The 24941-nt window shown below is 43.7% G+C and overlaps 1 protein-coding gene across 1 annotated transcript in view; it reads right to left on the bottom strand.

Annotated features, from left to right (window-relative positions):
- Nucleotides 1–3508: 3508 nt before the first annotated feature.
- LOC132780034 (extracellular serine/threonine protein kinase FAM20C) overlaps nucleotides 3509–24941 on the bottom strand; it is a 148258-nt gene continuing 126825 nt past the window's right edge. Inside the window, exons 6-10 of the mRNA XM_067461339.1 lie at nucleotides 16113–16293; nucleotides 14875–14984; nucleotides 13029–13110; nucleotides 12729–12788; nucleotides 3509–9239 (exon numbers count right to left, since the gene is read on the bottom strand). Coding sequence (XP_067317440.1) covers nucleotides 8987–9239; nucleotides 12729–12788; nucleotides 13029–13110; nucleotides 14875–14984; nucleotides 16113–16293 — 686 coding nt within the window. The 3' untranslated portion in view covers nucleotides 3509–8986. The remainder of the gene's footprint in view (nucleotides 9240–12728; nucleotides 12789–13028; nucleotides 13111–14874; nucleotides 14985–16112; nucleotides 16294–24941) is intronic.

Below are 24941 nucleotides of genomic sequence, written 5' to 3'. Positions count from 1 at the left end.
TTCCTATTGAGAACATCTACACAAGTTTGCCCCCCATTGTTCCCCTGTCTCGCAGTTAAGGAAAAACCCGGGTTGTGCTGCAACATGTTTATTGCCACCACTCACAAAACAATAGGCCAGCTTGACTGGCAGGTCCTTTCAGAACTCGTTAAGCTTTTGGACATTTACTGAGCCATAATCCATTCAAAAATGCATTGTATTCCATCATCCCGCCTCCCTCCCTCCTGATTCGCTGAAACACCGAGGTGGCAGGAGTCTTCCCATTAGTTCTGGCGCGCCACAACTGCTCTGTGATTGGCCCAGGCGCTTGGGAAGCGGGCGAGCCTCCTCCCAGCTGTTTGCGCGCCAACCAATCACCTTCAAGACCGACAGGAGGCTGGAGCGGGAGATTTGAAATTCACAACTCTGTATTTTCTATAAAAATGGCATTTATTGTGTAACTTTTCATGCTCTGCTTGGCGAATGATTGCCGCTCTGCATCCTTTTCAGCTGAATCGCTAATAAACCTCGGTGGCACTTCCTTCAACTTGGTGAGACCTTTTATTGGGAAAAATCAGGGATTGGGTGCTTCTCTCTGTCTCGCCAGGGTAACAAACTCTTTGATGAGTCTGATTAGTCTCTGCCTCCTGGCAAAGACCCCTAAATTCTTGCACGATGCCATGTTTGCCCTATATGTATGTGCTGGTGCGGCTGTACCAGGAGCTCCGGCTCATTTTTGCTTTGTTTTGAGTGTTTTCTTGCAGACCGGGATTTCAGGGCTTCTGCAGGGGGGTGGCTTTCTTTGGTTGCAGTCATAGGGCAAGCCACCTGTCCATCATCATTGAGTTTTGGTTCCGCCCCTTCCTCAGGGCAATTGGGAATGGAAGGGAGCAATTTTTTAGTTAGTCTCAGCAAGGAAAGCTAATGTACAGGACATGTGCAAGCTTCCCCTGTACAAAAGCTTCAACCTTTAAGACTTTCCGGGGGGAAACAGTCTTAAGAGTCTCCAAAGATTTCCAGGGAAACAGCCCTAAAGACCAAAGAACTGTCAGAATAGTTATAGTTATTTCATATGTATGTTTTTCAATGTGTTTGCATTAGTATTATAATGTATTAGTTTTGCTTCTTAAAGATGGATTCAGACATGTTCATTTATTGTTCAGCTCACATATGTTATTGTTACAAAGTTACAGGCCAGACAGTGAAACTGTGATAACACAACATTCCTTTGCCCTGAGAAAAACTAGGGAGTGTACCAGCCAAGAACATAGATAACACGGAAGGGCGGATCTCTTGTTTGCTGTGTCTTTTTGCTATGCTTTTGTTCGTCGCCATCTTTTCAGTTCCATGATGTAGTCCTTTGTGTATAGACGCTTTAAGTAAAGCTACTTTGAAACTTTAAGAAGAATGCTGCCTGAGTTTGTTTATTTTGAAACCTCACGCTTGCTGTGCCGAGACTGAAGAGTCTAACCCTGACAAGAACTCCAGCTGGAGAATATCTAAACCTTTACTGGTAGGTTCACTCGGCGCTTCAAGACGCAGTTCGACCCGGTAGTGGAGCCCACATCAGTAAGGGTTAGATTACAGTCAGCCTGGGAGAAGTTAAAAAGGGGATTTTCCTTTAAAGTAAAGAAGAAGTTACTGAAGACAGTTGCCTGTCCTCCGTGGGCAAGATTAGGAAGTCACCAGTTGCATAAAGCCTGGAAGCATTTGTTTAGCTTTATTGAAGACAAGAGAAGTTTCTGTTTGACTGTTCATTAATAAAGGACTTTGTTATACTTCACAAGCCATCTAAAGCAGTGGTTCTCAACCTTCCTAATCCCACGACCCCTTAAGACAGTTCCTCATATTGTGGTGACCTCCCAACCATAAAATTATTTTCGTTGCTACTTCATAACTGTCATTTTGCTGCTGTTATGAATCGTAATGTCAATATCTGATATGCAGGATGTATTTTCATTCACTGGACCAAATTTGGCACAAATATCCAACACACCCAAATTTGTATACTGGTGGGATCGGGGAGGGTATTGATTTTGTCCCGTGGGAGTTGTAGTTGCTGTGATTTATAGTTCACGTACAACCAAAGAGCATTCTGAACCCCACCAACAATGGAATTGAACCAAACATGGCACATAGTTCTCCCATGACGAACAGAAAATACTGGAAGGGTTTGGTGGACATTGACCTTGAGGTTTGGAGTTGTAGTTCACCTACATCAAGAGAGCACTGTGAATTCAAACAATGATGGATTCTGGACCAAACTTGGCACGAATTCTCAATATGTCCAAATGTGAACACTGGAGGAGTTTGGGGAAAAGAGACCTTGGCATTTGGGAGTTGTAGTTGCTGGGATTTATAGTTCACCTACAATCAAAGAGTATTCTGAACCCTACCAACGGTTGAATTGGGCCAAACTTGGCACACAGAACCTCCATGACCAACGGAAAATACTGTGTTTTCTGATGGTCTTTCATGACCCCTCTGACATCCCCTTGTGACCCCCTCAGGGGTCCCGACCCCCAGGTTGAGAAACACTGATCTAAAGACTATTTGTGGTGGAAAACCTCTGAGAACTTCTCTTTGGGCCCCCTGGCTTCCCGCTGGGCAAAGGTCGCATGTCCTATTTAAAGACAATTATTTACATGCCCAGCGTGCGACAGAACAATGTAGATTGAGTCCCTTGGGCGGGGGGGGGGGGGGGGAGATAAAGCAGAATATAAATAAAGTGTATCATATTATTATTACCACTGCTGCAAAGAAAAGTTGATGGATTCTCCACGTCTTGAGCAAATGTAAGTTTCCACCCGCGTCCATAAGTTTCCACCCGCTTTGGTTAGACCACATCTGGAATATTGTGTCCAATTCTGGCCACCACAATTCAAGAGAGATATTGACAAGCTGGAATGTGTCCAGAGGAGGGCGACTAAAATGGTCAAGGGTCTGGAGAACAAGCCCTATGAGGAGCGGCTTAAGGAGCTCAGCATGTTTAGCCTGAAGAAGAGAAGGCTGAGAGGAGATATGATAGCCATGTATAAATATGTGAGAGGAAGCCACAGGGAGGAGGGAGCAGATCAAGGGTCTGGAGAACAAGCCCTATGAGGAGCGGCTTAAGGAGCTGGGCATGTTTAGCCTGAAGAAGAGAAGGCTGAGAGGGGATATGATAGCCATGTATAAATATGTGAGAGGAAGCCACAGGGAGGAGGAGGGAGCAAGCTTGTTTTCTGCTTCCTTGGAGACTAGGACGGAATGGGACAATGGCTTCAAACTACAAGAGAGGAGATTCCACCTGAACATGAGGAAGAACTTCCTGACTGTGAGAGCCGTTCAGCAGTGGAACTCTCTGCCCCGGAGTGTGGTGGAGGCTCCTTCTTTGGAAGCTTTGAAACAGAGGCTGGATGGCCATCTGTCAGGGGTGATTTGAATGCAATATTCCTGCTTCTTGGCAGAATGGGGTTGGACTGGATGGCCCATGAGGTCTCTTCCAACTCTTTGATTCTATGATTCTATAAAGGAAAACAATCACATAGACTTTCTGGCTACACATTTGCCAATATCTTTATTGCACTGGGACCACATTGCAAACAAATCCACCAAAAAAAAAAAAATGCTGCAAAAGTAAATCTATTGCTGCTGAAAGCAGTTTTTTGTGTATTTTTTTTTAACCCTCATTTTTTTTTCAAAACCGGTATATGTCTCTATTTACATGAAAACTATCAAAAGCAAAAGTCGGGAAAGCAGCCGCGCCGCTACGACAGCCGAGGAAGAGAACCGCTGCTGCTTCCGGATGGATAAAGAGTACAATTTGTCATTTTGTTTTGCAACATCACTTTGTAAAATCACATTCAAGTATTCCTGTCAATGCGCAAATTACCAAAGTCTTGATTATCTTTACTTTTTCTTTTTCTCCCCCTTCTAACTATATCGTTGTAACTTTGCCTGGCCGTACTGTGGTTGGGAAGTGTGTTTTCCTTTTCCTTTTGGATTAGGAAACCAGTGTGGAGATGGTTTCATCCTTGACACGGTGAGGAGGTGAGTGAGAAGGGAAACTGGGAAGGAAACGATGGAAAGAAAGGACCGCTAACGAAAGAACCGGAAGGAAGGTCAACGCAAGAAACAGTGGATGCGCACATGAAGAAAAAACAGGTGTTACCGTTCAATATAAAATTATACAGTTTCAAAACTTCGATGGAAAATAGACTTCTGTTCCATCCTAAAGTCATTGGCTTGCACTTCAATCCAAGGCCAAAATCTCGTGCACAATGTGGAATGTTATGAATGAAACTCTGGTCTTGTTGTAGGTTTTTCAGGCTGTATGGTCATGTTGTAGAACAGGGGTCCTCAAACTTTTTAAACAGAGGGCCAGGTGACCCACTGTGACCCACTCTAGCACATTGGAGCCCTTTGGCACATTGAACTGTACTCCTAATGTGCATTGGATGCTCCATTTGGACCTCCAGTCCTTTCCATCTTGTGCCTACACGTGCTTTGAGGAACCCCAGATGCAACTGTTGTGCCCACTGAGCACTGGCGCAAATGCGGATCCACCTTTGTGACCAACCCTAGCACATTGGAGTCCTTGGGCACATTGAGCTGTACTTCTAATGTGCATTGGATGCTCCTTTTGGACCCCCAGCCCTTTCCAACTTGTGCCTACATGTGCTTTGATGGACCCCAGATGCAACTGTTGTGCCCACGGAGCACTAGCGCAGATGCGGATCCACCTTTGAGACCCACCCTAGCACATTGGAGCCCTTTGGCACATTGAGCTGTACTTCTAATGTGCATTGGATGCTCCTTTTGGACTCCCAGTCCTTTCCATCTTGTGCCTACACGTGCTCTGAGGAACCCCAGATGCAACCGTTGTGCCCACTGAGCACTGGTGCAAATGTGGATCCACCTTTATGATCCACCCTAACACATTGGAGCCCTTTGGAACATTGAACTGTACTTCTAATGTGCATTGGATGCTCCTTGTGGACTCCTAGTCCTTTCCATCTTGTGCCTACACGTGCTTTGAGGAACACCAGATGCAACTGTTGTGACCCACTCTAGCACATTGGAGTCCTTTGGAACATTGAGCTGTACTTCTAATGTGCATTGGATGCTCCTTGTGGACTCCTAGTCCTTTCCATCTTGTGCCTACACGTGCTTTGAGGAACACCAGATGCAACTGTTGTGACCCACTCTAGCACATTGGAGTACTTTGGCACATTGAACTGTACTTCTAATGTGCATTGGACGCACCTCTTGGACTCCCAGTCCTTTCCATTTTGTGCCTACACATGCTTTGAGGAACCCCAGATGCAACTGTTGTGCCCACTGAGCACTGGCGCAAATTCAGCTCCAACTTTGTGACCCACCCTAGCACATTAGAGCCCTTTGGCACATTGAACTGTACTTCTAATGCTCCTTTTGGACCCCCAGTCCTTTCCATCTTGTGCCTACACATGCTTTGAGGAACCCCAGATGCAACTGTTGTGCCCACTGAGCACTCGGGCAAATGCAGATCCACCTTTGTGACCCACCCTAGCACATTGGAGTCCTTTGGCACATTGAGCTGTACTTCTAAGGTGCATTGGATGCTCCTTTTGGACTCCCAGTCCTTTCCGCCTTGTGCCTACATGTGCTTTGAGAAACACCAGATGCAATTGTTGTGACCCACTCTAGCACATTGGAGTCCTTTGAAACATTGAACTGTACTTCTAATGTGCATTGGATGCTACTTTTGGACCCCCAGTCCTTTCCATCTTGTGCCTACACGTGCTTTGAGGAACCCCAGATGCAACTGTTGTGCCCACTGAGCACTGGTGCAAATGTGGATCCACCATTGTGACCCACCCTTGCACATTGGAGCCCTCTGACACATTGAGCTGTACTTCTAATGTGAATTAGATGCTCCTTTTGGACTCCCAGTCTTTTCCATCTTATGCCTACACATGCTTTGAGGAACACCGGGTGCAACTGTTTTGCCCACTAAGCACTGGCTCAAATGCAGCTCCACCATTGTGGAAAGGCATATTCGTACATTGCAGCATCCCTAGATAAATACAGACATTGCCCAACTGCTCGGCTCTATGTTCCGCACATGGAAGTCCATGGACAAAAATGCAAGTCCATTCTTGAATTCCAGACCAGGATGTTAAAGCAGAATTCTCCCAAGATAACTCTTAACCAGGAATGGGCAAACTTCAGCTGGCCTTCCAGGTGTTTGGACTTCAGCTCCCTGTCATGATCTCTTTCTTATGCCATCCAATGATCCAACTATTAGCCATTGTGGCTCACAGCACATGGCCATGGGCCACAAGGGAAGACAGGACATATGAACCAGCCATAAAAGTCAATTGTCCCGAGGTGGAAGGATGGTGGGCTCTGGATGGCCCACCAGGCCTCTCCCAACTCTAAGATTGTATGATTGTGGGAACATCTTCAAAACTAGGCAACTATCTATAGCTGGAAATCTTCTATGGAGCAAGTGTTGGAACTGATGGTCCATGGGGCTTCTTCCAACTTGATGGTTCTATGTGTCATAGTATTAGGATGATGGGAGTCTACATTTAAGTTTGTACTCATGTAGACACTCTAGACTCCTTTCTTTCCTAGGTTATGACCTTGTCAAGTGCTCCACTGGCTATGTGCTCCACCAGCTGGAAATCTTCTATGGAGCAAGGGTTGGAACTGATGGTCCATGGGGCTCCTTCCAGCTCAATGGTTCTATTCGTCATTGTATTGGGATGATGGGAGTCAACATATAAGTTTGTACTCATGTAAACACTCTAGACTAGTGATTCTCAACCTGTGGATCCCCAGGTGTTTTGGCCTACAACTCCCAGAAATCCCAGCCAGTTTACTAGATGTTAGGATTTCTGGGAGTTGAAGGCCAAAACATCTGGGGACCCACAGGTTGAGAACCACTGCTCTAGACTCCTTTCTTTCCTAGGTTATGACCTTGTTAAGTGCTCCACTGGCTATGTGCTCCACTAGCTGGAGACCTTCTATGGAGCAAGTGTTGGAACTGATGGTCCATGGGGCTCCTTCCAGCTAAATGTTTCTATTTGTCATAGTATTAGGATGATGGGAGCCTACATTTAAGTTTGTACTCATGTAGACGCTCTAGACTCCTTTCTTTCCTAGGTTATGACCTTGTCAAGTGCTCCACTGGCTATGTTCTCCACTAGCTGGAGACCTTCTATGGAGCAAGTGTTGGAACTGATGGTCCATGGGGCTTCATCCAGCTTGAGGTTTCTATGTGTCATAGTATTAGGATGATGGGAGTCTACATTTAAGTTTGTACTCATGTAAACACTCTAGACTCCTTTCTTTCTTAGGTGATGGCCTTGTCAAGTGCTCCACTGGCTATGAAACCACGGGGCTCTCCTGGTGTTCCTTGTCCATTTGCAGAACGTTGTGTTGACATGATGTCCTTCCCCTTGTACTATAAACACACAGAGCCTAAACTCAAGGATTCTATGAATGTGGAAAGGGCCAAGCTCCAGGTGCCATGACTCTTTGGGTGATTTATGTTATTGTAGCTACTAGGCTTGTGCAATCCATGGTTCTAAATGGTTCTGAAGGACTTACAAAACTAAACTTCTGGTTGTGAAAACTAGGGGGCGCTGGTGCTTTGCTTCTGCAGTGTTGCTAAAGTTCTGGAGGTGAAAATTTCAGAACTCTAACAAAACTTTGAAAATTTCATTATTATTTCATTATTGGTGATTTTTATGACAGAACCTATTAGGAACTGCCATTTATTATAACATTTTGAAAGTTGTGTTAGAGTTCCGAAATTTTCACCACCAGAACTTTAGCAGCACTGTAGAAGCAAAGCACCAGCACCCCCTAGTTTTCATCACCAGAACTTTAGTTTCGTAAGTACTTTAGAACCATTTAGAACCATGGATTGCACACACCTAGTATGGATCTATGACTCAGTTGTCCTCAGAGAGTTGGTGGGGACATCTTCAAACTAGTCTGGGCAACTAAGGAAAGGGCCTGAGTCCAGGAATTGTGGGAGCTGAAGTCCAAAACACTTGGAGGGAGGGCCACAATTGGGAACATCTTCAAACTAGTCTGGGCAACTAAGGAAAGGGCCTGAGTCCGGGAATTGTGGGAGCTGAAGTCCAAAACACCTCGAAGGAGGACCCAAGTTGGACCATGCCTGCTCTGACCAGTGTGCTTTAGCTCAATGCCAGCCTTTATTTACCTTGCGAGCAATGAACGCTAACCTGATTCCTCTCTCTCAAATAAAATTTGGTAGGTAGGTTTGCATTATTTTTTGGAAAAGTCCACAACCATCCCCTCTATATAAATACAAAATATTAAATAAAGATCTGCTTTCTGTACAAACAAAAGGAGAAAAGGAGAGGGGCCATTTTGCCGGCAGGCGAGTGTCACGTCATCCCATCCTCTTTGGGGACTTGGAGAGCGACCACCACGTGTTCCTTCTTGGTTTGCACACAGAGAGATAATCCTGCTCGCCGTGCCATTATCTCCCTTAATTTCCCCCCGCAAGCCTTATCCAGTATGGCTCGTAAGCGAGCGCTTCCTCCCTCTGCGTGCGTGCAAACACACCCACGGTTGTGTAGAACGTGGTGAGGAATGCACAACCACGAGGCAGGCAGGGCTTACCAGAAGCTCCACCTCCCATGAAGGGTCATCCAATGCCTTCGATGGGCCAAGGGAAGAAATAACTTAGAGACAAATGGAAGCAGGACGGTCGCCTCCACCGAAAGTCACCGAGAGCCACCACCGTCTGTTTGTCCGTCCCGCCGGTGACACGAGCTGCTTGTCCGCAGCCGACATTCTTCTCAAGAGTCTACACCTTAAACTACTTGGAGAACGATGATGATTGCAATTTCTGAATTCACTGAATTCACAACGTGGCATACGCACAGTCCTTCGCAAGACTGTTTCTTGTGTGTGGGATGTTTTCTTCTCTTCTTGGTTTCCTTCTTCTTCTTCTTGGAGAGAGCGAATAAAAGGAAGCCGGGACTGTCTCGCGATTTCACTACCTCTTGGTCGTAATCGTGTCCGTGTCGGAGACAACGTCGTTTTCCACCACGTTGCTCTGGCCGTCCTTTTCTATACAGTCCCGGACGGCCTTGAGGACTATCCGAAGCCTCCGGTCCATGGCTTCCAGGTGCAACTGGTACAAAATGGGAGCAATTTTGTCCTTCAGCAAAGACTCTTCCATCAGGTGGCTCAGCTTGTACTCTTCCTTGGCCAGGAGCTGGAGGCGCAGGTAAGTCGACTTCCGTATTCTAGAAGAGAAGAAAGACCAGGAATTACATTGGGAAGAGGGAGGGATCCTCCTCCTGAGAAAAACATATAATATCACCAAGGACGACCACCTCACCCGCCTCATAGGAAACCTGCTACAAAACAGGAGCTTTTTTGTTGAGTTCCAGGGCCAGAGAAGCAGATGGCGGAAACAGAAGAGCGGCCTGCCTCAGGGGAGCGTGCTTGCTCCATCCATGTTCAACATCTACACAAATGACCAACCACTGCCAGAAGGGACAGAGAGCTTCATCTACGCTGATGATCGTGCCATCACCGCTCAAGCAGGGAGCTTAGAAATGGTTGAACAGAAGCTCTCTGAAGCTTTGGGTGCCCTTATTGCCTATTAGAGGTTGCACCATCAATGCTAACATTGACCCAAATGGCCAGCCACTGCCAGAAGGGACAGAGAGTTTCAGCTACTCTGACGATCGTGCCATCACCACCCAAGCAGGGAGCTTACAAATGGTTGAACAGAAGCTCTCTGAAGCTTTGGGTGCCCTTACTGCCTGTTATAGCTTGTACCATCAATGCTATCATTTTCCCAAATGACCAGCCACGGCCAGAAGGGACAGAGAGTTTCATCTATGCTGATGATCGTGCCATCACCGCCCAAGCAGGGAGTTTAGAAATGGTTGAAAAGAAGCTCTCTGAAGCTTTGGGTGCCCTTACTTCCTATTACAGCTTGTACCATCAATGCTTAACATTGACCCAAATGACCAGCCACTGCCAGAAGGGACAGAGAGTTTCATCTATGTTGATGATCGTGCCATCACCGCTCAACCAGGGAGCCTTGCAATGATTGAACAGAAGCTCTCTGAAGCTTTGGGTGCTCTTACTGCTTATTACAGGTAAAAAACAGCTGATTCATAATCCATATAAAATGCTTTTCACTAAAAAAAAATAGACAAGCATCTTTTCCAATCCTGAAACTGAGACTTGGTTGGAGTGCCTCTATTCACTCACAGCGTCAGAGGCACAATGGCAGGAGAGAGAGAGAGCGCTTGCATTCAAAGCTTCCTATTGAGTTTGCTGGAAGCCTCTTGGCTGGTCAAGGGGACACTCGAGGAGATGGATTTGGTTCCGCTTCCACAGGGCTCCTCTTACATTCCAGAGCTCCCAACCCTTGTCACCCTTGGCCGTCTTCTGCAGAAGTTGGCTGAGAAGGTCAAAATACAAGGCATCTCTTGATTCTGAAGGCTGGAAAGTTCTGAGCTCTACGTTCGCAAAGGATCAGGTAACTCAAGATATCAAAAGGTTGCTTCATCGTTTAGTAGGCAATGCCCTGGTTTTCTGGAGGCACGGCTCAGAATCAGGGAACAGAGCAGGCAAAGGCAAGAACGGGAGAGAGAGAAAAGAAGGAATTGGGTAGAGATCATATCCTATCTATCTATCTATCTATCTATCTATCTATCATCTATCTATCTATCTTCCTATCTATCTATCTTCCTTCCTATCTATCTATCTATCTATCTATCTATCTATCTATCTATCTGTCTATCTTCCTTCCTATCTATCTATCTATCTATCTATCTATCTTCCTATCTATCTATCTATCTATCTATCATCTATCATCTATCTATCTATCTATCTATCTATCTATCTATCTATCTATCTATCTTTCTATCTATCTATCTATCTATCTATCTACCTATCTATCTTCCTATCTATCTTCCTATCTATCTATCTATCTATCTATCTATCTATCTATCTTTCTATCTATCTTTCTATCTATCTTTCTATCTATCTTTCTATCTATCTATCTATCTATCTATCTATCTATCTATCTTCCTATCTATCTATCTATCTATCTATCTATCTATCTATCTATATCTATCTTCCTTCCTATCTATCTATCTTCCTATCTATCTTCCTATCTATCTTCCTATCTATCTTCCTATCTATCTTCCTATCTATCTTCCTATCTATCTTCCTATCTATCTATCTATCTATCTATCTATCTATCTATCTATCTATATCTATCTTCCTTCCTATCTATCTATCTTCCTATCTATCTTCCTATCTATCTTCCTATCTATCTTCCTATCTATCTATCTATCTATCTATCTATCTATCTATCTATATCTTCCTTCCTATCTATCTATCTTCCTATCTATCTTCCTATCTATCTTCCTATCTATCTTCCTATCTATCTTCCTATCTATCTTCCTATCTATCTTCCTATCTATCTATCTATCTATCTTTCTTTCTATCTATCTTTCTATCTATCTTTCTATCTATCTTTCTTTCTTTCTTTCTTTCTTTCTTCCTATCTATCTATCTATCTATCTATCTATCTATCTTCCTATCTATCTATCTATCTATATCTATCTTCCTTCCTATCTATCTATCTTCCTATCTATCTTCCTATCTATCTTCCTATCTATCTTCCTATCTATCTATCTATCTATCTATCTATCTATCTATCTATCTCTTCCTTCCTATCTATCTATCTTCCTATCTATCTTCCTATCTATCTTCCTATCTATCTTCCTATCTATCTTCCTATCTATCTTCCTATCTATCTTCCTATCTATCTATCTATCTATCTATCTTCTATATAAACAAAAATGTAATGTTCTTTTGTGGGATTAACAGAACTCAAAAACTGGTGGGCAAATTGACATCAAATTTGGACACAAGACACCACTCAAAGCAATCTATGTCCTTCACTCGAAAAATTCCTCCCAAAAAACAATAAGACCTTTAAATTTTAAAAAGGAAAAACAGAACACAGTGCATGTGTGCAAACCCAAGAATCCTAGAATCCTAGAATTGGGAGAGACCTCCTGGGCCATCATCCAGTCCAACCCCATTCTGCCAAGAAGCAGGAATATTGCATTCAAAGCACCCCTGACAGATGGCCATCCAGCCTATGTTTAAAAGCTTCCAAAGAAGGAGCCTCCACCACACTCCGGGGCAGAGAGTTCCACTGCTGAACGGCTCTCACAGTCAGGAAGTTCTTCCTCATGTTCAGGTGGAATCTCCCCTCTTGTAGTTTGAAGCCATGGCTCCATTGCGTCCTAGTCTCCAGAGAAGCAGAAAGGAAGCTTGCTCCCTCCTCCTCCCTGTGGCTTCCTTTCACATATTTATTCATGGCTATCATGTCTCCTCTCAGCCTTCTCTTCTTCAGGCTAAACATGCCCAGCTCCTCAAGCCTCTCCTCATAGGGCTTGTTCTCCAGACCCTTGATCATTTTAGTCGCGCTCTTCCTCTGGATACATTCCAGTTTGTCAATATCTCTCTTGAATTGTGGTGCCCAGAATTGGACACAATATCCCAGGTGTGGTCTAACCAAAGCAGAATAGAGGGGTAGCATTACTTCCTTAGATCTAGACACTAGGCTCCTCTTGATGCAGGCCAAAATCCCATTGGCTTTTTTTGCCGCCACATCACATTGTTGGCTCATGTTTAACTTTTTGTCCACGAGGACTCCAAGATCTTTTCATAATGCAACAGCCAGGGAAACGTACCTGCAGCACTGATTCAAAGGCACCAAGATAGAAAGTTCGTCGTGGGAGTATTTTCCAAACCTATAACCGAAAAAGAAAATGAGAAAACAAAATGTCTCCAGAAATTCACTTCGATGCCCTGCTTTTGGGACTATAAATAGTTTTGTCTCCATTGCTGAAAGTGGATGGAGGAGGGAAATGGGACCTGGTCGCCTGGCCCCGAAGCCCCCCAATAACATTACGTAACAAAAGTGGAAACATGCAATTTAATACACTTTCCCCGTGTTTTTTTGTGGCTTTGACCCATTTTAGAAAACTTACCCCCTTCCGTTGTCTAAGTGGATAATAAAGGTTTCATTCCCAAATTTCTCGAAAGTTTCGTAGTGATGCCGATCCATGTTGCCTACAATGGATAGGAAAACAAATATAATTAAGTCATGCCACTTAAGGCTCACAGGGAAACCCCGTGTGAGGAGGAGTATATGGCGCTGACTGAGAGGCATTCTCTCCTGACGTTTCGCCCACATCTATGGCAGGCATCCTCAGAGGTTGTGAAGTCAGGAAAATTGGGTTTATATATCTGTGGAATAATGTCCAGGATGAGAGAACATTGTCTGTGGGAGGCAAGTGAGAAAGTTGCAATGAGGCAGGAATCAGCCAGGCTTTGAAGCTGCAAGGCTATTCAATGCTAATAATATTATTAATATTAATTAGTTATTATTAATATTGTTATTAATAATATATTATTATTAACATATTATATTAATATATAATATATTAATAAAATAATCTATTAATAATATATTAATAGTAATATATTATTATAAATATATTAATAATATTATTGTTAATATAATATTATTAATATATCATCTATTAATAATATATTATTATAAATATATTATAATTAACATATTAATATTATTAATAATAATATTAATATTCAATGCTAATAATATTATTAATATTAATTAGTTATTATTAATATTGTTATTAATAATATATTATTATGAACATATTATATTAATATATAATATATTAATAAAATAATCCATTAATAATATATTAATAGTAACATATTATTATAAATATATTAATAATATTATTCTTAAAATAATATTATTAATATATAATCTATTAATAATATATTATTATAAATATATTATAATTAACATATTAATATTATTAATAATAATATTAATATTAAATGCTAATAATATTAAATGCTAATAATAATAATATAATATAATCCTGCAAATCTCTTGGGAAGACAAGCGGACAAATGTCAGCGGGCTGGAAGAAGAAGCAAAGACCACCAGCACTGAAGCGATGCTCTTCTGACATCAACTCTGCTGGACCGGCCACGTTGTCCGGATGCTCGACCACCGTCTCCCAAAGCAGTTGCTCTACTCTGAACTCAAGAACGGAAAACGGAATGTTGGAGGGCAGGAAAAGAGATTGAAAGATGGGCTCAAAGCCAACCTTAAAAACTCTGGCATAGACACTGAGAACTGGGAAACCCTGGCCCTTGACCACTCCAGCTGGAAATCAGCTGTGACCAGCAGTGCTGCAGAATTTGAAGAGGCAAGAATGGAGGGTGAAAGAGAGAAACATGCCAAGAGGAAGGCACGTCAAGCAAACCCCGACCGGGACTGCCTTCCACCTGGAAATCAGGAGAGGATGCAGGTCAAGAATAGGGCTCCACAGTCACCTACGGACCCACCACCACGACACTACACTTGGAGGACCATCATCCTTGGACTACGAGGGATCACCTAAGTAAGTATATGTGTGTGTGCATATGCCCCACTTGCCTAGTTTCCAACATATCTCACAACCTCTGAGAATGCCTGCCATAGATGTGGGTGAAACGTCAGGAGAGAATGCTTCTGGAACTTAGCCAGGCAGCTAGCGAAACTCGCAAGCAACCCAGTTTTGGATAAAGGTTTCTCAAATGTCTACTTACATTCTGAACCCATGAGCAGATCAACACTTATGCACCACCACCACCACCATCATAACCAACAACAGCAATAACCAGACAGTCACAGGAGGATGACTACCTTCCATTTCTGAGACGGAAGCTGGCCTAACGCTACCTCTGGCCCTGTTGATCTGCCAGGAACGACCTCGGCAGCGGTCTTATGCCAGACATTGGGGAACCTACCCATGAGGAAGTCAAAGATGGTCATATCCATGATGTCCAAGATCCGGGTCCCTCGGTCGTAGGGAGGCGTTTGCTTCACTTCTTCACAGTAATCTGGGTCAACTTCCCACCTAGAGAAAAGGATCATAGAATCAAGGACTTGGAAGAGACCTCCTGGGCCATCATCCAGTCCAACCCCATTCTGCCAAGAAGCAGGTATATTGCATTCAAATCACCCCCGACAGATGGCCATCCAGCCTCTGTTTCAAAGCTTCCAAAGAAGGAGCCTCCACCACACTCCCTCCGGGGCAGAGAGTTCCACTGCTGAACGGCTCTCACAGTCAGGAAGTTCTTCCTCATGTTCAGGTGGGATCTCCTCTCTTGTAGTTTGAAGCCATTGTTCCATTGCGTCCTAGTCTCCAGGGAAGCAGAAAGGAAGCTTGCTCCCTCCTCCTCCCTGTGGCTTCCTCTCACATATTTATACATGGCTATCATATCTCCTCTCAGCCTTCTCTTCTTCAGGCTAAACATGCCCAGCTCCTTAAGCCGCTCCTCGTAGGGCTTGTTCTCCAGACCCTTGATCATTTTAGTCGCCGTTCTCTGGACACATTCCAGCTTAGAGTCAATATCTCTCTTGAATTATGGTGCCCAGAATTGGACACAATATTCCAGGTGTGGTCTAACCAAGGCAGAAGAGAGCATGGGGAGCAGGACTTCCCGGGATCTAGGCTCTATGCTCCTCTTGATGCAGGCCAAAATCCCATTGGCTTTTTTTGCCGCCACATCACATTCCTGGCTCATGTTTAACTTCCTCCCCACGAGGACTCCAAGATCTTTTTCTCACGTCCTACTCTCGAGCCAGGCCTCATCATCCCCCATTCTGTCTCTTTGCATTTTGTTTTTCCTGCCAAAGTGGAGTCTCTTGCATTTTTCCCTGTTGAACTTCATTGTGTTAGTTTTGGCCATTCATCTCTCTAATCTGTCAAGATCGTTTTGGCAATGTTAGCAACGAGAAGAACAATCTCCCCCCAATAGTTAGAGTCTTGATGAAGAAGACTCTTTGGAAGTTTAAAAGCTTCCAAAGAAGGAGCCTCCACCACACTCCGGGGCAGAGAGTTCCACTGCTGAACGGCTCTCACAGTCTAACCATCCCCTGCCATGCATTGCTGTGGCCCAGTCTGTCTATATGGTTTTGTGTGTATATATATGTGTGTTTACATATATACACATACACACACACACATTCAGAAAATACTCACTCTGCTTTCTTGCGTTTGTGGTAGGAGCGTCTCCACGGATTCCTCCAGGTCTTCCTTTTGGCCAAGGAGAGGTCTGGCAGGAAGGCAGCGAGCGAGCCTTCAATCTGGTCTGGCTTCCCACACAGAGCGTGCTCCGTCGAGCAGTAGTAAGAGCACTCGCCATAGAAGCAGATGTTGTTGGCTACCAAAAGGAAGAGAAAGGGAAAAGATAATGAGGAGGGCTTCTCCCAAGGTCATCTCAAGACTTTTCCCTACCTGGGACAAAAGGAGAACGTGGAGGTCGCTCATTCATGGAGTCGCCATAAGTCAAAGTGAACGTGACAACAATTAACAGAAAGGCAACTCTATTGTGGGGGTTTCTTGCCAAGATGTGTTCAGAGTGGGTTTGCCATTGCCTTCCTCTGTGGGTGAGTTCCCCAAGGTCATCTAGGTGGGCTTCCATGGCCAAGTGCGGATTTGAACTCAACCAGATTTGAACACCAACCATGACACCAGGGTCACCGTGAAATGTAAGCGATAGTCTTTTTTTTTTTCCAAATCCATGGTGGGAGGATTGGTCACACTACAGTGATATCTTGGCTTTTAATTTGTTCCGCGACCAAGCTCTTAACTAAAAACACTCTTATCTCAAATTAAATTTCCTATTGAAATGCTATTAATCCATTCCGATCCCCCAACCCCCCCCCCCCCACATTTTTTTTCAATTATGTGTTTTAAATTAACTAAATGTAATTTATAAATTACTAGCTGTGCCCTGCCACGCGTTGCTGTGGCCTATAGTAAGAATTTTCAAAGCAGAGGTAGATATCTGGACTATTATGAAAGAGAGGGACCTACCTATGCCTTCCCCCCTTTTTCTTCCCCTTTTCTCTCCTTTCGTCCTTCTCTACCTCTTTTTTTCACTCCTTCTTTCGCTCTTTGCTTTCACCCTTCCGTCTGTCTTTTCTTCCTTTTCTCCCCCTTTCTCTACTTCTTCCTTTGTCTCCTTTCTTCCCTCCCTGTTTCCTTCCTTCTTTCCCTTTTTATTTCCTTTTCTCCTTCCTTCTTTACTTCTGATTAAAATAATCTTTATTTAATTTTCATAAAAAGTAAAAAACATAAAAAATCTGATGGGGGGGTAGGGAAGAGGGTGTAGGGGGGATGGGGGGGGGTTGAAAGGCTTAGAGAAGAATAGAAAGCAATGTGGTTTCTGAGTATTTACAACGGGTGATATATTTATAACTACAGTGTACCGGGTGTAGAAGCAAGAAATTGGGAAGGAATTGTGAGGAAGAGCGTGGGGGAAAGGGGTATGTGTGTTCTGTTCTGTCATTGACTTCCTGGTATCTTTAGGAGGTTCTTCCTATTCCTTCATTCTTTCCCTCTTCTTGCTTTCCCTCTTTGTCTCTTTTCAGCTCTCCCCTTATTTGTCCTTTCCTTCAGCTTCTTTCATGTGAGTATTTCCATTATTTTTCCTTCTGCTAGATATGTTGTTACATCTTTCCAATCTGTTTCAGCTGTTGGAGTGCCCCTTCTTTTAGAGAGTATGTATGTTAATTTATCCATATTTCTTATATCCAGGATTTTCGTTAACCATTCCTCTTCTTCTGGAGGATCTTTTCCTTTCCAATGTCTTGCATAGACTATTCTGGCTGCAGTCAACAATAAAAATAGTATTTTATCTTTGTTTTTTTCCAATTTTATATTATGTATCCCTAATAAGAAGATTTCGGGTTTCCATGGTATATTAGTCTTCAGTATTTTTTTGTAATGTTTTTTGTATTTTTCTCCAATAGTTTATTGCTTTTGGGCAGGTCCACCATAGGTGGTAATATGTCCCTTCCTGTTTTTCGCATTTCCAACATTTGGTGTTCGTATTTTTATTAATTTTTCCTAGTCTGTGGGGCGTTATATACCACCTATAAGCTACCTTAAACCAATTTTCTTTGAGTTCCATTGCCTTTGAATATTTTAACTTCTTATTCCAAACTTCTTCCCATTCTTCTTTTTTAATCTCTCTCCCTATGTTTTCCCTCCACTTCTTCATGTAGGTTTTTTCTTTTCCTGCGTCTCCTTCTTCCTCTAGCAGTTTTTTGTATATTTTGGAAATTAATTTGTTTTCTGATTGCATTATTTTGTCCCAGAAACAGGGACCTTCTTCGAATCCTTTTTCTTTATCTCTCTTGAAATGTTGTTTAATTTGTTCGTATTGGTACCATGAGATTTTACTATTTATGTCTTTTAGTTCTTGTTGGGTTTTAATCTTGAATTCTCCTCTTTCTTTTCTTATTATGTCCTTGTAGTTGGGCCAATCATTCCATCCCAGAATTCTACTTTGTGAGGCTTCAAGTGGCGACAGCCATAGTGGAGTTTTTTTGTAAAATTTATCTTTGTATCTATTCCACACCTTGATTAAAGATGAACGCACGAAATGGTTACCAAAATGTTTTTCTTTACTGGCTTTGTCATATCCTAAATAGGCATGCCATCCTGATCTCAATCCTTCCCCTTCTATGTTTAGGATCTTCTCTTTCTTGAGTTTTGCCCAATCTCTTATCCAGATGAGAACGCATGCATCGTGGTACAGTTTGATATTCGGGGTAGCTAAACCACCTTTGCTTTTACCCTCTGTCATGTTTTTATAATTTATTCTTGGTGCTTTCTTCTGCCAGATAAATCTCATTATATCTTTTTTCCAATTGTTAATTATTTTTTGGCATCTAATTATTGGCAGGTTTTGAAATAGAAACACTAATTTTGGCAGGATTGACATTTTCACCGCTGCTATCCTTCCTAATAAGGATAATTTCATGTTTCCCCATTTTTCCAGCTCTTTTTTTTTATTTTTTTCCATTTTTCTATGTAGTTATTTTCCAATAGTTGTAGATTCTTAGCCGTAAGAATTATTCCCAAGTATTTTATTTTTTGTGTAATTTGGATATTCCAATCTTTCCCAATTTTTTCCTGTTCTTTCTTTGTAATGTTTTTTTGTTATTGCTTTGGTCTTTTCTAAGTTGATCTTAAATCCCGAGACCTCGCCGTAGTCTTTTATTGTCTTTAGCCATTTTTCTAGATTGTTTTTTGGCTCTTCTATTATTCCAATGATGTCGTCCGCGAACGCTCTTATCTTATAGTCTTGTCCTTGGATTCTTTACTTCTTTCCTGCATTTCCCTCCTTTTTTCTTTCCTTTTTACTTTTCTTCTTCCTTCCTTTGGTACTTCTTTCTTTCCTTCCCTCTCTCCTTCCTTCCCTCCTTCCTTCTTTCCCTCCCTCCTTTTCTCTTTCCTTCCCTCCATTTTTCCCTCCCTCCTTTCTTCTCTCCTTCCTTCCTTCCTTCCTTCCTTCCTTTCTAAAGTGTTGTTACCTCTTTTTGTTTGTTCCTTCCCCTCAGCTCCTAATGTGCCCCCCCATCCCTCCTTTCCTTCAGTTGCAAGTTTACTCCTTGGAAGAGGAGGAGGAGGGAGCCCGACCTCCTCTGCACCTGCCGGAGTGCTTCTGCCTGGGGAAGCATGTCTTGGGGGAGAGGGGGACTCACCCTTCTCCACGCCCCATAGTTTGAGGACCCCTGATGTAAAGGATAGTGACAGGGTAGCAGGCCTGCGGGGATGAGGGCTTTTCCTCCAGCTCCTGAAGGGAGGGCCTCCATGGGAGCCTGCTGGGCATGCGCACTCGCTGCTGGCCATGCACGTGCACTCCTTCCCTCCCCCTCCCTCCCTGAGGCTTACAGTTGAACGTCTTTCTAAGGTGGGGTGGGGGGAGGGAGCGGGAAGTGTTTTTTTGGGGGGGGGGGGTTGAGTGGAGAACATACATTGGGTTGTTGTGTCCAAATTTGGTGCCAATTCCCCCAGTGGTTTTTGAGTTCTGATGGTATCACAAACGAACATTACATTTTTATTTATATAGATTAATTAATGTACAAATGCACATTAACATGGAATAACAAAAAGATAGACTTTAAAATGGAAGGAGTACAAAGTTGTGGCAAGGAAGTAGAAACTGAAGAGGCCAAAGCATCCTTTTCTTCTTTCTCCTGTCCTCATCCCAGCCTCCCTCCCTCTCTTGTTCTCTCTCCTTCTCTTTCCCTTCAAGAAGCTAAACATACCGAGAATAAAAACCACACAACATCAACTAACCCAAATGGGTTGTTGTAGGTTTTACAGGCTGTATGGCCATGTTCTAGAAGCATTCTCCTCTGACGTTTTGCCTGCATCTATGGCAGGTATCCTCAGAGGTTGTGAGGACCTCACCACCTCTGAGGATGCCTGCCATAGATGCAGGCTAAACGCCAGGAGAGAATGCTTCTAGAGCATGGCCATACAACCCGAAAAACCTATAACAACCCAGTGATTCTGTGAAAGCCTTCAACAATACAACTAACCCAAAGTTCCTCAAAACAGACAAGAGCAAAGCAGACAGTAATCTCCCAAAGTGGGCAAGAGTAAAGTGAAACGCCATCTCCCAATGCGGACAAAAGCAAGAGGCCTGGAGGCTGCTCCCTTGAAGCCCTGGAGTTCGTGGTCAGGCCCTCAATTGGTTCAACTCATTTCTCTGGAACTGGAGTCAACGCATGGAGTACATGGATCAAGTCTCCGTTAGATCCCCCCTCCTATGTGGGGTCCCCCAAGGTGCAATTCTCTCTCCTCTTCTCTTCAACATCTACGTTAGACCCCTTGCTAGTTTGGCTCGGAGGTTCGGCCTGGACTGCTACCAATATGCGGACGATACCCAACTCCTGTTGTGCTTGGAGCCTGAAGCAACGTCAATTCCAGACAATTTCACCCTCTGTCTGGAAGCTCTGTCAAACTGGCTACGTGCTACCAGACTGAAGGTGAACCCGGCGAAGACTGACATTCTCTGGCATGGCCGCCTGGCAAGTCTGACTCCTCCGTTGCCCACCTTCGATGGTGCCGCCCTATCTCCATCGACCACTGTGAAGAGCTTGGGTGTCGTCCTGGATTCGCAGCTGACGATGGAAGCTCAGGTGGCTGCTGCCAGCAAACAGGCCTTTTTCTACCTACGACAAGCGAGGCAACTGGCACCCTCCCTATCTGACGAGGCTCTGGCAACGGTCATCCATGCCACAGTCACATCTAGGCTGGACTATTGCAACACCATGTATGTTGGCCTTCCGATGTCTACAACCCGAAAGCTCCGTATTGCTCAGAATGCGGCAGCCAGGTTACTCACAAGAATGCCCATGAAATGCCATATAACGCCAATGCTGCAACATTGACATTGGCTTCCAACTGATTACCGTGGCCTGTCTAAGATGTTAGTTCTGACCTTTAAAACTCTTTACAGCCAACTGATTACCGTGGCCTGGACTTCAGTTGATGTCCAAAACACCTGGCCTTCGGTTGATGTCCAAAACACCTGGACTTCGTATTGCTCAGAATGCGGCAAAAACACCTCGACACCTGGGTTGACGTCCAAAACACCTCGACTTCAGTTGAAACCCAAAATACCTGGACTTCAGTTGATGTCCAAAACAACTGGACTTCAGTTGATGTCCAAAACACCTGGGCTTCGGTTGATGTCCAAAACACCTGGACTTCAGTTGAAGTTCAAAACACCTGGACTTCGGTTGATGTCCAAAACACCTTGACTACAGTTGACGTCCAAAACATCTAGACCTCAGTTGATGTCCAAAACATCTAGATTTCAGTTGATGTCCAAAACACCTGGACTTCAGTTGATGTCCAAAACACCTGGACTTTGGTTGACGTCCAAAACACCTGGACTTGGGTTGACGTCCAAAACACCTGGACTTCGGTTGATGTCCAAAACACCTGGACTTCAGTTGATGTCCAAAACAACTGGACTTCAGTTGATGTCCAAAACACCTGGCCTTCGGTTGATGTCCAAAACACCTGGACTTCGTATTGCTCAGAATGCGGCAGCCAGGTTACTCACAAGAATGGCCATGAAATGCCATATAACGCCAGTGCTGCAACATTGACATTGGCTTCCAACTGATTACCGTGGCCTGTCTAAGATGTTAGTTCTGACCTTTAAAACTCTTTACAGCCAGGGTCCATCGTACCTCAGGGACCGCCTCTCCTCCTCCCATCATCGGAGGTCGCCACGACCATCCCAACGTGACTTACTCCATATACCGGGTCCTAGAGAAGTGCACTTGGAAAGACGCAGGTGGGCTTTCTCCATTTCTGCCCTTCCTGCCTTATTGTGGGATTCCTTGCCGCCCTAGATGAGAGCCATGCGTGACTTCAGGCCTTTTACTCTCGCACTTAAGACACCTGGCTTTTTACTCGAGCATTCGATCCATGTTAATTTTTAATTTTTGTATGTATGTATTTTATCTTTTGTAATTTAGCTGTAAATCGCCTGGAGCATTCTCGGATGGAGGGCGATTAATAAGTTATTAAATGATGATGATGATGATGATGATGAAGATGAAGTCCCGGACTCTCACGCTGGCGCTCCCTTGCAACTCAAAACACTGCTTGTATGTCAAAGCAAAACCAGTACCGAGAGATGGCTCTTAACTCAAAACACTCTTAAGTTGGAACACTCTTAAGTAGAGGTTCCACTCTATCTGTATTATCGCCTCTTCTTTTGCAATTTCCAAACCTGGACAGCGATAACAATCGAAAATACAGCCAACAAAAGAATGGAGAGACCTGACATCTTGCTCTTCTGGGTAAATGGAACAGATACACTATTGTTTGTTTACCCGAGGGAGGTGGAAACAACAGGGGTGGAAATCCATAAACCTCCGTGATTGGTTACCGTGAACAAAAGTCTCAGTACTTACTATGTAACATTGATTTCGGTAAACTACCGCTTCAATTACCTCTGTAAAAAAAAATAAAACCTTCGGCTGACATTGTTAATATGTCTCTTTTTGCTAGTAAATTACATCTCATTCATTAAAGGGCTGGAGTTGCAGTAAAAGGATGCAAAAGGATGGGAAACACATTTGAATAATTACTGACCTATTTCCATTCTTCAGGTTGAGGCCGAAGTGCTCCCCTCGTTTTTCTTTTCAGAGCACAGCGGTGTGTATCGACTGACCCTGTTTCCCTGTGTTTCTAGGCAGGTTTCTTCAAACAAAGGACTCATCCATGCGAAGGAAAATAATTCCTGAATGAACCCACCCTGAGTCATCCCAAAGTAATCTGGATAGGACTGAACCCCCATCAGACAAATTGGGGGGATGGTTCAAGTCACAATGCAGCCTGCAAGATATTATTTCTCAGTGGGTTTGTTTTGTCATGTCAGAAGCAACTTGAGAAACTGCAAGTCACTTCTGGTGTGGGAGAATTGGACGTCTGCAAGGATGTTGCCCAGGGGACGCCCTCTCCAGGTGTTTTGGATATCAACCGAAGTCCAGTTGTTTTGGACATCAGCTGAAGTCCAGGTGTTTTGGACATCAACCAAAGTCCAGGTGCAAGTTCATTGGACATCAACTGAAGTCCAGGTGTTTTGGTCTTCAACTGAAGTCCAGGTGTTTTGGACATCAAACAAGTCCAGGTGTTTTGGACATCAAACAAGTCCAGGTGTTTTGGACTTCAACCGAAGTCCAGGTGTTTTGAATATCAATTGAAGTCCAGGTGTTTTTGTCTTCAACTGAAGTCCAGGTGTTTTGGTCTTCAACTGAAGTCCAGGTGTTTTGGTCTTCAACTGAAGTCCAGGTGTTTTGAACTTCAACTGAAGTCCAGGTGTTTTGGACATCAACTGAAGTCCAGGTGTTTTGGGCATCAACTGAAATCCAGGTGTTTTGGACATCAACAGAAGGCCAGGTGTTTTGGACATCAACCAAAGTCCAGGTGTTTTGGACATCAACCGAAGGCCAGGTGCTTTGGACATCAACTGAAGTCCAGGTGTTTTGGACATCAACGGAAGTCCAGTTGTTTTGGGCATCAACTGAAGTCCATGTGTTTTGAACATCAATTGAAGTCCAGGTGTTTTGGTCTTCAACTGAAGTCCAAGTGTTTTGGTCTTCAACTGAAGTCCAGGTGTTTTGGACATCAACTGAAGTCCAGGTGTTTTGGTCTTCAACTGAAGTCCAGGTGTTTTGAACATCAACTGAAATCCATGTGTTTTGAACATCAACTGAAGTCCATGTGTTTTGAACATCAACTGAAGTCCAGTTGTTTTGGACATCAACTGAAGTCCAGGTGTTTTGGACATCAACCGAAGTCCAGGTGTTTTGGACTTCAACTCCCAGCTGTTAGGAATTGTGGGAGTTGAGGACCGAAGTTGGCCCATGCCTTGTCTCTTTAAATGGCTGTATCCAGCTCACTAGCTTTGTCTTGTTGGATTGCTTCAAGGCATCTTGAGTCCCAGACTGGAAATAAGATGAAATATAAATACTTGTAAGAAGGAGGGAGGGAGGATGGGAAGCTTCGCCTGCAAAGTAATGTGAGCCCAATAAGTGATTTTTGAGGCTGGCCTGCCTCTGAGAGAAGAGACACGAGGAGAGAGAGATGTCAAGACCCAAGGAGCAACCTGGATGATGTTCAGAAAGCACCATTTTAGGAGGACACTCAGGAACTTGGAGCAACAAACCACTGCTCGTCCTGCCAGTTACGATCACCGTCTTCCCCAGATTCTTACATAATTCTCAAAATACAGCCTGTATCTGCAACTATTTTTTTTTCCTGTTAGGATGAAGAATCCAATTAAGAAATCTGAACTACTGGAAGCTGCATGAAATGTTTACGTGGGCATGATCTACGGTTCTATTTGCTCTTGCCTTTTTTTTGTGTCTGTCTGATGACATTGTTATTCTCCAAGTCATCAGAGGTCTTCCTAGGACTATCCAAGTTCATTCAGTCTCTTTAGGATATGCAGAAAAGAGAGCATTGGCTTCCAAAGATGTACAG

This window comes from Anolis sagrei, chromosome Y (assembly GCF_037176765.1).
Source record: "Anolis sagrei isolate rAnoSag1 chromosome Y, rAnoSag1.mat, whole genome shotgun sequence".
NCBI lineage: Eukaryota > Metazoa > Chordata > Lepidosauria > Squamata > Dactyloidae > Anolis > Anolis sagrei.
The sequence above is the reverse complement of the archived record's forward strand: the minus strand, read 5'-3'. Positions and strand labels throughout refer to the sequence as shown.